This window comes from Malus sylvestris, chromosome 2 (assembly GCF_916048215.2).
Source record: "Malus sylvestris chromosome 2, drMalSylv7.2, whole genome shotgun sequence".
Taxonomy (NCBI): Eukaryota; Viridiplantae; Streptophyta; class Magnoliopsida; order Rosales; family Rosaceae; genus Malus; species Malus sylvestris.
The window spans coordinates 33535310-33549037 of record NC_062261.1 but is presented as its reverse complement, the minus strand read 5'-3'; the positions used below and the strand labels follow the sequence as shown (position 1 = coordinate 33549037).

At 35.8% G+C, this 13728-nt stretch overlaps 2 protein-coding genes across 10 annotated transcripts; one reads left to right on the top strand and one right to left on the bottom strand.

Annotated features, from left to right (window-relative positions):
* Nucleotides 1-1395: 1395 nt before the first annotated feature.
* On the bottom strand, nt 1396-7072 carry LOC126613727 (probable choline kinase 2). Of its 5 annotated transcripts, XR_007620177.1 has the most exons (10): nt 6798-7071; nt 5580-5944; nt 4953-5074; nt 4614-4809; nt 3935-4052; nt 3792-3839; nt 3587-3687; nt 3130-3253; nt 1984-2067; nt 1670-1844 (listed from the first exon to the last, which is right to left on the bottom strand). XR_007620177.1 is itself a non-coding variant. In XM_050281310.1 (9 exons), exons 2-9 carry the CDS (start codon nt 5928-5930, stop codon nt 1779-1781), a joined length of 1089 nt encoding a protein of 362 aa, XP_050137267.1. In that variant the 5' UTR covers nt 5931-5944; nt 6798-7072; the 3' UTR covers nt 1396-1778. The 5 variants fall into 5 exon arrangements, 4 of the variants coding, with proteins under 4 accessions (XP_050137267.1, XP_050137265.1, XP_050137266.1 ...); XM_050281310.1 differs by lacking the exon at nt 1984-2067 and having other exon boundaries at nt 1396-1807; nt 6798-7072; XM_050281308.1 differs by lacking the exon at nt 1670-1844 and having other exon boundaries at nt 1980-2067; nt 5580-5998; nt 6798-7072.
* Nucleotides 7073-8089: 1017 nt separating this feature from the next.
* Nucleotides 8090-12568, top strand: LOC126585985 (putative RING-H2 finger protein ATL69). Of its 5 annotated transcripts, none has more exons than XM_050250643.1 (2): nt 8090-8840; nt 12439-12568. In XM_050250643.1, exons 1-2 carry the CDS (start codon nt 8320-8322, stop codon nt 12551-12553), a joined length of 636 nt encoding a protein of 211 aa, XP_050106600.1. In that variant the 5' UTR covers nt 8090-8319; the 3' UTR covers nt 12554-12568. The 5 variants fall into 5 exon arrangements, with proteins under 5 accessions (XP_050106600.1, XP_050106593.1, XP_050106603.1 ...); XM_050250636.1 differs by lacking the exon at nt 12439-12568 and adding an exon at nt 8926-9201; XM_050250646.1 differs by lacking the exon at nt 12439-12568 and adding an exon at nt 11035-11092 and having other exon boundaries at nt 8091-8840.
* Nucleotides 12569-13728: the final 1160 nt, after the last annotated feature.

The following is a 13728-nucleotide window of genomic DNA, read 5'->3' as shown; positions in this document are numbered from 1 at the left end:
ATCATACATTTCAAAATTTAACCTGGAAATGACAAAACTAGGATAATTATTGAGAATATGTAATCGATTTAAGATTTCAATTTTAATCTATGGTCATGTTAAAAAAATTTGATTGTTCGTCACATTTGTTACTGTATTTGAATTTATATATCTTTTTGTGATTTAAAATGAAATATTTGCATTTTATTCTATCTTGCAATAACAATTTTATGTTTTCCTAATTTGTATAAAACCTCAACGATTGTAATTCACACTGCACCAACAAGGAGCTCACATAACTTAAGACCAACTCAAAATGCACAACCATAATTCAATAGCCTTCGATTTAATTTTTCAATTATTTTTTTTTCCTTACAAACTCAAAATGCACAAAATAGAATATATCAAAACATAATAAACTCTCGTTTTTTGGCATCTTTCGTTGGTATAATATGTATTTTCCATAACAAAACCTATGAAATCACTGTTGCACCTCTTGAATTTTTTTTCCCCCCAAGCTTTCGCCTTCCTGAGTTACATAGGAACGTTGTGATGAATTCTTTCTTGGGATGAAAAAAATGTAATTTAGCGAGTTTTGCCACAAAGATATATATTAGATCAACAAAAGATGTTAAAAGAGGGGAGACTATTATGTTTCGATAAGACTGAATCTGCGCATTTTGAGTTTAAAAAAAACGACTAACTGAAAAAAGTAAAATTTGAGGCCATTATGTTTCGATAAGACTAAATATGTGTGTTTTGAGTTCTTATAAAAAAACAGTAACTGAAAAATAAAAATCTAAGGTTATTATATTTCGATAAGATTAAAACAGCCGCACCAACGACGAAGTTTTGGGTTTGGAGTCGTCATCATTTGAATTTTGTTCTTTAGATGATTATATTTATGGCAAGCAGAGATCTCTGACCCAACCCATACGTTTATGGAGTTAGAAATGTGTCATGGGTCGATGGAGACCGACCGGCGCGACGACGAGAACGCGGAGATGTTAGGCTCGCAAGCGCAAGTAAAGGAGGCAATGTGGCACTGCTGCATGCTTCAATGTACTGCGACATTCGTACGGTGTCAATATTTCTGGTCGTTACGATCTGAAGAGTGGCATCGAAGAACGCTTGGGGGAACCATTTGCAAAGAATCAACAGGGATGGATTCATTGAGGTTCGAAATTCATAAAGGAAGCTCTGCAGGAGGAGGACAAGGCTACTTCCGAATAGGAATCGAATATGATATTTTATATTTTTTTTTTTGTTACGTATCTGACCGTGATACGGTGAAAGTACGTAAATGCATGTACTGTAACCAAGTCCCTAAATTACTGAGTTTTGAGAAAATTTGATTTGTTTTGTTACCCAAGAAATCAGAGAAAATTTTATCCAAAAAAAGGGACAAGGCAGACAAATAGAAAAAGTATCGTCGAATGCTATATAACATAAACCAACAGTACATAATCCATCAAAGAAAACAGCACTCTCGACAACATTAAAACCTTTACGCGCTTGTTACCAAAGGGCCACTCGAACTGCAGAGGCTCCAGAAATTGCAATCACGCGGCGAATGCCAATATAAGAGAGGACGTTATGAAAGATCGATCAGACGAAGACATGATCGATCGTTTACAACCTCAAATCCCACTTCCTGCACTCGCTACACCAGTCTTATGTTACATGGTACACCACTTCATCCCATTATGCAATCCACTCGCGAATTGTCAAAACCTGAGTTTTCGTCTTTGTGAAGCTGAAATATTTCTGAAGCTTCTTCAACATACTTGGCCACTTAGCTAATGTTTTTCGGTACCCTTTTGTTTGCCTGCAAACCAAAACTCACTTTGACATAAAAGAGAAGCCTGAAGAACGTACAAGAGAAAAAGAAAACCACAGGGGAGATTAAACATGTTAAAAAAGCATACACGATAAGGTTACAAGCGAATAGAAATACGTCCCTTTTATAACTTACCATCAACCCAGAACCATAGTCACACTTACCAGAACAAAAGATGCAAAGAAGAAGAGCGTCTCCACAGCCTCACATGTGCTGTTAAACATCAGCTCGATGCATACCATATTTAACTGAAACATTTATTTTTTGTACATAAGCATTGCATAATGTGGGAAAATTCTCAAATACAAAGTATTAAAGATATGTATGGTGCAACTTCATGACATGGAGATGATGCATTTACTAAAGCACGGGATGGAGAAGCAAGAAATACAGCAATGAAATTGCAGCAGAGAAATCAAAAAGCTAGAGAGCTTCCTAAAAGGACGGGCAAGGAAACTGAAGAAAACGCCCATTGGATTCCCACACCAAAATATGCACTCTGCATTCATCAACAGAGCCCTAAAAAGAAATATAAACTTTGACGTTTACCCAAAATTTTGTGGATATCCTTTGTTGCAGTTACCAATCAATCAAACTGAGTTTTCAACCATAGCCTAATGTTTTCAGGTGCCTAGTCTCCATAACTTACAGCCCCATTACCACATTTACCACTCAGAGAGAGTGCTCCACTATCTACATGTTCAATAGTCATCTTTAACAATACACAGAAGAAGGCATTATTATGATGTAGTTATGGAAACCCTTTCACAATCAAGAGCTAAAGCTATGATTTAGCTTGGGATAAATAGAAAATTAGAACTTTTACAAGTTATGTCTTATAGCTTTGGGAAAATGAACCTGATTAGTGGTCACGACTTCAGTACTAGCCTACTAGGACTTGCAAAACAATTTCACTCGTTAAATTTCAACCGCGTTAAGTCATTTATGTTCATCCAACCAAACTCAACCTAAGGTACCTTGAACTACTCCCACGTAACTGAGCTTTGAAGATCACAATATCAGGTTTAGGCCACCTTTAGATGAATCAACAACTGAGAAAGTCATGGCACAAAATATCCATTGAAAAATATACATCACTGACTGCTCATCACATCCTTAAAACAGTACAGGATCAATCAAAAGATGATGCATCCAAGGAGACAGAAGTAAATACAGAAAACAACTTGGGGGTCTCTCCTATAAAGTCATTATCAGATAACAAAATACATTTTCTAGCCTGCAATATAGTACAATCAAAGGTCTATAGAAGGGTGAGTTGAACACACAGAAGAACTAATCAATATAGTTACCATCAGTTACAAGATTTGGAGGAGATCCAACAGAACCCAACAGCTTAGGCCTGCTTATCCAGTACTGGTGAAACCTCTGCCTTGCGTATTCCATGTAGTCAAAGTCAATTTCATTCACATGTTCCTGAAAAAATGAATGCATAATTAATATTTCCTCCAAGAAACAAATGAATGCACGATTACTATTTCCTGCCAACTTAAATATAGCCACACGAAAGTATTTCTACGCATTATGTATATCAAGTAGGAGGCAGGTAAATCCTTGATCACAATTAAAAATCAGAAAGACATCCTGTCATCAACAGGTTAGCTTATAGGATAAACTATCATATAAAAAACCTAAGGCGTTAACACTCATTATGGAAGCCACAAGAGTGCAAGTGCCTAGTCAAAGTGGCAATAGGTTTCTATGATAATAAGGTTCTAGCCACAAAGACTATGTTGAAACGACAAGTACCGAAATTATTCCCCATAAGCCCCAAAAGAGATGGCTTGCAAGGGTATAGTTCTCAACATCTTGAACCAGCTGCTCCACTTCGCTCTCAGTAGGTTGATTGCCTGCATACAAATCCCACAATTCAGAAAAAATAAAATAAATCTTCCAATTTCTTGAGAGAGAGAGAGAGAGATTACAGCATAATCAAGAAAATAATAAATATTACCAGAAAAACTCAGATACAAACAAACAAACCGCTGACGCTCCTCTGAACCTGTTGTGAGTGGCAGGTCAAGTTATAGCATGGAAACAGAAGGAAATAAAACAAGATAGATATAAAAACATGTGCCACAACAACAGATGACAAACCAGGATATTTGCTGTAGTCCAAAATATGAGGTGTATCAGTGTGATAGTCAGCTGCCATCTCACAGAAATGATTTGCTATGTCAAATGCTACAGCATTATAACTTGCATATTCATAGTCCTGGCATGAAAGGTAAATATAATATCAGAACCAAAGAATTTTATCACTGTTGTTCATGCCCTATTGCACATTGTAGATGACATACTTGGAAATTCCATATATGCCAACAAACATGGTGCTCAATTTGCTTCCCAAGAAATGAAAATACTTCCTCAGTAAATGAATCCTTCCATCGAAACATCATATGCGATGACGCTTAAACTTTAAACCTATATACATACATATAGAAACTGAAATATTATGTCCAGATGATTAATGATGATCTCAGTGCTAATCTTTTTTTCTGGTATTGTTCACAAGTTGGATTATATTGTGAATTTCACAGACATGAACTATTTGAAATACTTGGTATCCCTTCTAGTAATGACATCTCCCATACTAAAATTAGGAAATCATCTAAGCATAGTACAGATAACTAGGTATTCTATTGTTGCATGTAAATGAAACGTCTTAACTACTTGCTTAAATCGAAATTTAATGATCAAATGAAAAATAAGATTTTGCTGCCAAAATTCAGGTGAGAAAAAAAAATTGAAATTAAAAGCAGAATGAGAAACTTACGATTACGGTTATCGATTTACTCTCTTCCTCAAGCATTATATTACCATACTGTAAATCATTGTGGCAAAAACCAATGCGTTGATGAGGCCCTGAGAGCTCTTTCTCCAGTAACGGGATTTCCTTTTCAATGGAATCTAACTGAAAGGAGTTAGCTTCTTCTGGTGTAGACAATCTCTTGGCCGTACTGAGCCAATTTCTGGGGCATTTACAAAGAAGTGAGTGAAGCTATAATAACAGTAGGACCAGTAATTTATGCGACAAATTAAGCTCATTTGATTTAGACACATAGCATTATCTCAAATTTTCAGAGAATAATAGAGCAGAAACAAAGTAACGTACCGCAATCTATCCCAGAGGGTGACAACCTTTGGACCAGGCATATCAAGTTCGTGGAACTCCTTCAATTTAGAAGCTATAAGAGCAGATATATCCGGATCACGTAGATCACATGCTGAGAGTGTCTGAAAATGTACAAGTGAAAGTGGTAAAATCAGGAAACGAACAAAAAATGTTCTTCCATAGTTTGAGCTACATAACTCTTTAATTCACTTCTTATGCAATTTATCCATGTAACCCAAGAAATTAAAAATAGATGTTTTTTATCTTTCTCATGCATAACCACCAATAGAAGGAATTGTAAAACCCAAATTAATCAATTCCTGAAAAAACTATTATTAGTTACAAAAGTTGATCTTGAGCTAGGGAGGTTAGTCATAAAACACTACGACATGACAATTTAGCATGGCAATCTTAAGCACTAGAAGTATACTGAGAATTGATAGAAAAAAAGAACATGGTGCATACAATATACTCCTAAACCCAAGTAGAAATGGTGAAAGAATATTGTGTGTTCTTAAGAAATTCATCAGTAACGATCCATAGAAAACAACATTTTTTATTATTAGTTTAAGTGCAAATTATGAGATTGATAGAGAACGACAGCAAGATAAATAAACATGAAAGTACCCGTGCATGGATGAACTCTTCAATTCGGCCATTTGGAAAACGCCCAAGCAGACGAGGTCCCTGACCATTCTTTGACATGTGTTCAAATGTCCGGATCTCATTATCCCTGTCAAAGAACACCTCGACACCCTCACCATAAATCCTAACCAGAACTTTATGTGACAGTTCCCCTGTCCTTGATGGCCACTTTATTTGGAAAACCTCATTAGTCATTGCACCCTTGAGAGGGATCACCTGCAGTGCCTTTGAATCTACCACATCTTCCCACTGGGAAGCCATTGATTGTAGAATCTCCCTAGCTTCTGCTGGAATACGATCTTCTCTGTTGTTGACATTTTCCATGGTGCCCATGATAAATGATTATGCTGCACATCCACACCACGACGATGTCGATGAATGTTACCAAAGCAACCTAATATCTTGGTGTGGAAATGTTGGATCCAAGAAAAATAAGCAAAGAATGTAATACGATTGTTTGACAGACTCCCTAAAAAAACATGTATTCTTAACCGTCTAACATGACCTAAAGCCAACAAATTTAACCAGATACAAAATAATAGCTGTAAGAATGCTAATGATCACAAAATTCCGAAAGGAAAAAAAAAAAAACCAATATGACTAAACTATCTTGAAGTCAAAAACCGCAGCAACTAAACATCTGCGTATTGGAAAATCAGGCATAATTAGCACGCCATTGCAGTCTAAACATGTGTATAAAATCATTTTTGGCATCAAATTACACTAAAATTTGTGTCCATCACTCTCCGACTGCGGACAATTCATTCAATTCCATAACACATTACAAAAAATAAAATAAAATAAAACGAATGGAAGCTGCCCAAGAAGCAAGGAACCAATGAATTACCACATTATATTCTATCTTAGGCAATAACAACCTATAACATGCAATAATGCCCACAATTCTGAAACTTGCAGATTAATGAAAAGGGGAAAATTTCATTCCCTTCAACAAAACAAACAGAAAATAATCCCAAATTCACATGCAGCATGCAAGATGCAACTTTCTCATTCATTTCTCAGCAATCCAGTCCCTTTCCCACCAATTCTCCGTTACCAACACAACACAAACGAAGGAATTAGCAAGAAATGGATCCGACCCGGATTCTCAAGAACCAAATTGAAATAAAATAAAATAAAAAGATTTCCTCTTTGATGTTGCATGCAAATTATTGGGGACTATTAGAACAATAACAATACCTGGAAAGAAGAACCGGACCGCCGGACCGGAAGGAAGCTGAGGAAGAGGAACCGCACGAGAAGAGGGCACGGAAGGTGGGCTATAAGAAAGCAGAAATACCTCGAGGTCGTGCGATTTCGGGAAGGAAGGGAAGGGCGGTGGAACGGAAGCGGGAGGGGACGGTGGTGGTTTTGTTGGTAATAATTTGGGATTTGAGCGGGTTGGCAGAGGAATTTGGGCCGTTGGATTTCTGCTGTGAGGACAGAAATGATTGTTACCTTTTACTTGTGTGACGAACTGCCCAAATGCGTGTAATCAATTTCGGCACCCGGGAGACAAACCCGTCTAACAAATGTGTGGGCTAACTACCTTCATGTGATTTTTAAATTGGGCCATGAGGTTTTAGTTTTTTCATATTGCTCTGTAATGTTTTAAAAAGTTTTGTATGTTTCAACATCTAATTATTCCTTAAATTGATGAGTTTTTTAGGCTCTGTAATGTAAATGTGGCTTATATGCAAACTTAATTACTGATTTTATACTTATCATGTCATCAATTTAATAAAGATTCAAATAATTCATTAGACAAAAAAATGTAAATTAATATCATTTTAAAACATTAGGGGTAACTTGAAAAAATTGAAACTTCTAAAAATTTTCAAAATTTTAATATCCACGTGGGCCCTAGATTGACACGTGGCCGCCAGTCACTATCCATGTAAGTGTCACGTCACATGTTAAGTGCTATTTTAACAGAAAGCTTGAAGGATGTATGAAATTGTCTAAGAATTATCACTTTAGGCACCATAGTAGGATAAAAAAAACTTGATGTATGAAATGTTGAAAACTAAGAAACTTCAGGGTAGTAAACTGAGATTTATCCTTAAATTTCAAATTTTTAAAATTTTTAATTTTTTAATATCCACGTGAACCCTAGATTGATAGGTGATGCCCAATCATTGTCCATGTGGTGTCATGTCATCAATTCACGGAGATTTTGACAAAAAACTTAACGAATGTATAAAAGTGTCTCAAAATTATGACTTTAGGTAATAGATTGAAACAAAAGAAACTTGATTGTATAAAATGTTAAAAACCAAAAAAATTTAAAGTAATAAACTGATATTAATCATAATATAAATACATATATTCACATAAATAAATTTGACGTGAAATAGTAATTGTAATATTTATAAACATTACAGCAAATTCCATCATCAAATCAAATTTGACTCCGTATGCCTTGTACTTTTTAGATGTGGGATAACATAAACTCTTAATAAAACCCAGAGCACTTCAAGGCTAGTGGCATGTGACTGCACTTTCCACTCTAAAAACCAAAGTTCGGTGACACTATAAATCCCAATTAATACACCAACCAGAAAGTTGGAATCAATTTAATCCTTTCCCGCGGAGCCCGGCGGGCTTTCAGACACCACTGTCTCTACCTAAACTCAACACACACCAATAAACCCTCCTTCCTCCCTGCCCTCTTCAAATCTCACCTTTCATACACTTTTACATAATTATACATCTCTCTCTCATGTTCGCGGCGGAGCCACCTGCATCAGCCCCTGGTGTCGGCGTCGGCTACGGCATAGCCATTGCCGTCAGCATCCTCGTCCTCATCTCCGCCATCATGCTCGCTTCTTACGCCTGCGTTAAAGTCAAAGGCTCAACCGGCAGAGGCCACACAGGCGATGCCCCTTCTAACTACTACGAAGACCGCAACCGCCGCTTCTCCACCATAAGCAACTCAACGGAGCCTGTGGTGGTCCTCATGGGCCTCGACGATCCCACCATTGACTCGTACCCAAAGTTGGTACTCGGCGAAAGCCGGCGGATCCCTCAGCGCAACGACACCGTGTGCTCCATTTGCTTGTCCGAGTACAAGCCCAAGGATCAAGTACGGTGCATTCCGGACTGCCACCATTGTTTCCATGCAGAATGCGTCGATGAGTGGCTTCGCATGAGCGCCACGTGTCCGGTTTGTAGAAATTCTCCGGCTCCGTCGGCCGGTCCAAGCCCTCTGTCCGATTTGGTGCCACTGGCCTTCAATGCCAGGTGATTCTGATTCTGATTATTTTCAACTTCTTTCTTGATTAAAATCCAGGGTTTTTTTTCTAATTTACTTTCAATGGCGGGTTAGGGTATTCATCTTCAAATCACCGTGTGATCCGGATTCAAATCTTATCCTGTTCTTGTTCTTAAGAGTAGATTGGTCTAAAAGAAGTTGCTACACGAATTTTTATTTGCTTTTTAAGTTGGAGATTTTCACAAGTGACAATCTTTCGTCCTCGATGGAAGGAACACATGGGTAGTATATAGTATTAGTTGGTCCATCTTGATTTGCATTTACGTTCATGTTGGAGGTTAGACGACTTTGATTTGTTCACATTGAATACAAAGTTGTTGGATTGCCGTAGATTGCGCTTGAATTACTTACCTAAATTTTTTGTTTGATGTCAACTACTCTCTTTATTTATCTACTTGATATACTTTTGTTAGGCGGTTGGTCTGCTCTGCCCGCGGTTGTATACATTGACGCTGAATGTTATGGGTGTCAAATGAACTCATTAGATTGTTAATAGGTACCATTAAGGTCTATTTAGTTTGATTTCACATTACACCATTATTATCACTACCAATCTCACCACTACATTTATGATAATATCAAATTAAACGAGTCTTAACGAGTACCCATTAACAACTTAATGAGTTTATTTGTCACTTCTACCATGCGCAGAGAGGATTTATAGTATTGTTGGTTAAAAATATTTAATTGTACGTTCGTGGTACTCTGTTGATTCCCATTCCTTTTAGTAAAGAGCATTAGAAATGAATCAAATGATGGGATCACTGAACATGGAATTAGATCCGTTTTGGACCTTAGTATCTGGAGCTTAGGGATCCATAAATTTGAGCTACACAATTGTGTGGAAAAGAAATAGGAGTCGTTGGTTTGTGTGAGGTGGGCTAGCGGAATGAGTTAATGAGAACCGTCATATTTAATTTGTGTGTTCTAAATTTATGGATTCCTGAGCTCTGAACACTAAAGTCCATAATGGGTCCAATTCCATTGAACATTTGAGCACAACAGTTTTTCACATTGTATTGTTTTGGAATATTTAGAAAACTGAAATAACATCACAAAGAATGGCTTCGACGGATTCTAAATCATACAAATCAAACTTATCCTAAAGCAAGATTGAAAAATTAGTAAACAAGATGTATGATCGTGATTATGAACTAAAGAAGCAAATCATCTGCTGCCAAAGGTTGATCTTGGATTCAAACCTTAGGGGTCACAATGTTAGAAATTCAAGTTTTTTTACACAAAAACAACGCACGAAGTGTGCAAAAAAAAATCAGTTTGTTAACTGGGGCAATTCATTGACCACTTAGTGGACTTGTTGTCAGCTGAGTCATGTTGCGTACATATCAAAATATATAGACTATATACCGAAGCAATTTGCTTAGTGTTATCGAGAGCATATAAGAGTCGAACTCTATCGAGTGTTGTTGATGCAAGAAGTCGAACTCTATCCAGTGTTGTTGATTTGAAGAGTCCCTGAACCTTCACATATATGTTTTCCAACCTTCGGATGATCCCAGGACCATTTTGGTCCTTATGTCGATCTGTCATTGTCAGCCACCATATTCGCTTCTCGATAAATATGATTAAGAATATAATTTTGAATTTGTTGACAAGAAAACATCTTTCACTTTGTTTTGGCCAATGGAATGAACGCACAAAGAACGAAATATTATATAAGGATTTTTTGTTTGTAGTAAACTAATTCTTTTTAGAAACTTCACTTTTTCATGTTTGCCTTTTTTTCATCGTCGTCTTTCCTTTTCTTTGGAAAATTTACTACAAACAAATAAAGAAGCTATAAAAGGCTCTAGAAAAGACCAGTCCAAGTATACATACAGACAAATGCAGCAAAAGGCGCAACAAAAGGTTGAGTAAGAAGGCACTAGCTAGGCCAACGAACATTTGACAAAGCACTGACTAGCCTGGAAATAACAGCTCTGAGACTGTTAATGCCAGATATTGTGTTAGAGCAGTTCTCATTTAGGTTTAGATAATGTATTTAAATAATACAATGTTGGTTTAAATATAATCGCTACTAGTGGATTTAAATAGGGATTAAGAGATCAAGATGTTGAAGAATGCGATCTCACATTAGGGGTTGCACTCCTAATTACACTGAGATCTTTTGAGATAAAATCTAACACTTATTAGACAATACAGGTGGTTAAGTCAAGACAATATCAACACGACTATGAAATGTTGAGACAAGGATCTCTTGAGTGTGAAAAATTGGAGCTTCCTTTTCTACAGGGGAGTCCCCCATTGTTGTCCCCAATCAATGTGAAACTCATGTCATTGTTATCGTTCTTTGTTTGCTTGGATCTCTTCTGGAGTTGGCAATCTCTTATTAGCTGGAGAGGTTCTCTTATTGAAATAAAGGGTGTACTATCCACACATTTCTTTTTACTTCTCATACACCATTTGTTAATTTCTGTCCGTTGATCTTCTTCAATTCATCCGATCCGACAGCCGAAAACTAAAAAAGTATGAAAGAATTAAAAAATGGTGTGTAAATATCACATCTCTTGAAATAATTATGAAATTGGGTATTCGGATTACTTATCTGTGCGGACCCAGATGTAAAAATGACCGCATATCCCATCACTCCTAATTTAAGGCCCACCACTACCTCACAACTATAAAGCGTGAGTTTTTTCTTTGTATGGAGGCAGGAAGCCACATAACAGATGCATGGAAATTTGCAATGATTAGTGCTCAAACTCGCAATTTTCTTTTTAATAGTTTTAGATTAAGATAATATCACGCCTATATTTAACTTGGAGCACTATCCTTTTGTCTGTAACAAATAACAAACCCTTTTCGTCATAAAACATTTTCATACTCTATTTTAACAGGTTATGGGAAACCATTTTATTTTCAAATTTTTGATTTTTACTTATTATTATTTTTAATTGAAAACTTGTTTGATTATTAACTGAAATTTCAATAAAGTTGTTTTTGTATTTTAGATGAAAACTGAAAATAGTTATCAAACGAAAGAACTTGAAAAATGAAAATGAAATGGTTTTTGGATGACAACTAAGATTTTAAGTTTGTTAATTATTGATTCTAAGAGAAATGAAAATAAAAAGGGAAAATGTCAGGGAGATCATGTCTTTAGATTATGTATGTAGACAACATGATATGACGGTTGATAGCCGAATTTTTTATTTAATGATTCAAAAACAAAATTTAATTATCAACAATTACATCGTATCATATGGTTTACAAAATAAACTTCAACCAGATAGTCTCTAGTATCACTTGAAAAGAAAAGTAAGTGAGGTAAGATATAAAGTCAGCTAACACAACAACCATATTTGGAGGCGAGGCACCAAACAACCATATTTGCAATGATTTCATTTTCTTATGTATTTTTTTAGTAATGCTAGGTAGAACAAAATTTTTAAATCAAATTTATAAATTAAATGATGTGGTTATAAATAATTAGATTATTAGTTAAGTGTCGATTAACGTGCTTATTTCTTGTTGATGACATCTCATTTAGTTTGTAATTTGGTTTTAAAAATTAATATTCCTAACCTTACTCGTATATTTTGTCAGCATTTGCAACATGCCTCCGTTTTGGTGGGTTCTTTTTCGTGGTCTACCGTCACTATATATATATATATATATATTCAATTATATACTCCAGAAAAGCTATGGTTTTGAGAGTTGATTAAGACACATAGATATGTTAGTCATCTTCTCAACTTCTCCTCAAATTCCGATGACCTTCCTAGCAGTTAAAATATTGGAAAGTTGGATAGTGGTTGCCTTGGCTGGATTCAGAAAATTTGGGTCTCCACAAAAAGTGAAGTTACAAGTAGGCTCGATGGGTTCTGTAGTCAAATGGAAACATCTTCTGATATCCTAGCTATTCTTGTATAATAATTGTACGAATAAATATCCATTGTGTTAAATAGACATTTCATGAATTGGAGACATGATTTTTTAGTCAATGCAGTTTTTTTTTTTTTTAATCAGTACTCAATGCTGTTTAAGCTTCAGTTTTCTTTGTGTTTCTATAATCCATGAAGCTAAATTTAACAACCAAACAATTTAATACCCATATATGTATCATCAGTTACTGTTACGGCTTAGTGATATTTTTTTTTACTTTGTAAGTGAGTGATCTTAGGTTCAATTCTCGAGAATTACGAGTTCGAAACTAATTTTGTTCAATTCTCGAGAATGACGAGTTCGAAACTAATTTATCTCGTATCTTTTAGTGTAAATATGTCGTTATATAAAAAACACTCATATACATACACGTTTGACTTTGTACGTGCCAATTTTGAAAAACTCCCTCGCAAGTAGCTTGACCATAATTTTTTTGAGACAAACCATCAGTACTGTTAAACTTAATACAAGAAAATTAAGGCGAAGACCAAAGCAAATGACGACAATATACGTTGGATAACCAAAGAAGAAATAATACATAGATTCAAACCTTGAGAGTATCCAGGGAGTAATTAACTTCCTAGCATGATTGTAGGATTAGTAGACATGCGTATGCAATGTAAAGAAACTGGTCAGTCCTAAAAAAAATAAACTTAGTGCATGCTTTTCAATTGGCAGAAACATTAAAAAGGCCCACGAAAATTCAAAAGGTTAATCGACAAGAAAAATCGTATGCACAAATGAGTCCCAAAACGCTGTTAAATAATCAGAGAAAGGCAGAGAAACGTAAATGTAGAGGTTCAAAATGCCACGCTGGCATGTTTACTTTGTTTTTACTAGAAGCAATGGAGAGTGGTATTTCATTGAACTTTACAAAGATTACAAAGGTTTCCAATTTGGTACATAACTTCAGTGACTAAAAAATTGATCTGGAGTGTTGTGCAATAAAAC

Coding starts and splice junctions, on each gene's coding strand:
- LOC126613727 (XM_050281308.1), bottom strand. CDS start 5,930: ATGGGCACCATGGAAAATGTCAACAACAGAGAAGATCGTATTCCAGCA. Junction 4,053..4,613: donor GTAAATCGATAACCGTAATC/GTAAGTTTCTCA, acceptor CTTTCATGCCAG/GACTATGAATATGCAAGTTA. Junction 3,254..3,586: donor GCTTATGGGGAATAATTTCG/GTACTTGTCGTT, acceptor TCATTTTTTCAG/GAACATGTGAATGAAATTGA.
- LOC126585985 (XM_050250636.1), top strand. CDS start 8,320: ATGTTCGCGGCGGAGCCACCTGCATCAGCCCCTGGTGTCGGCGTCGGC. Junction 8,841..8,925: donor CCACTGGCCTTCAATGCCAG/GTGATTCTGATT, acceptor ATGGCGGGTTAG/GGTATTCATCTTCAAATCAC.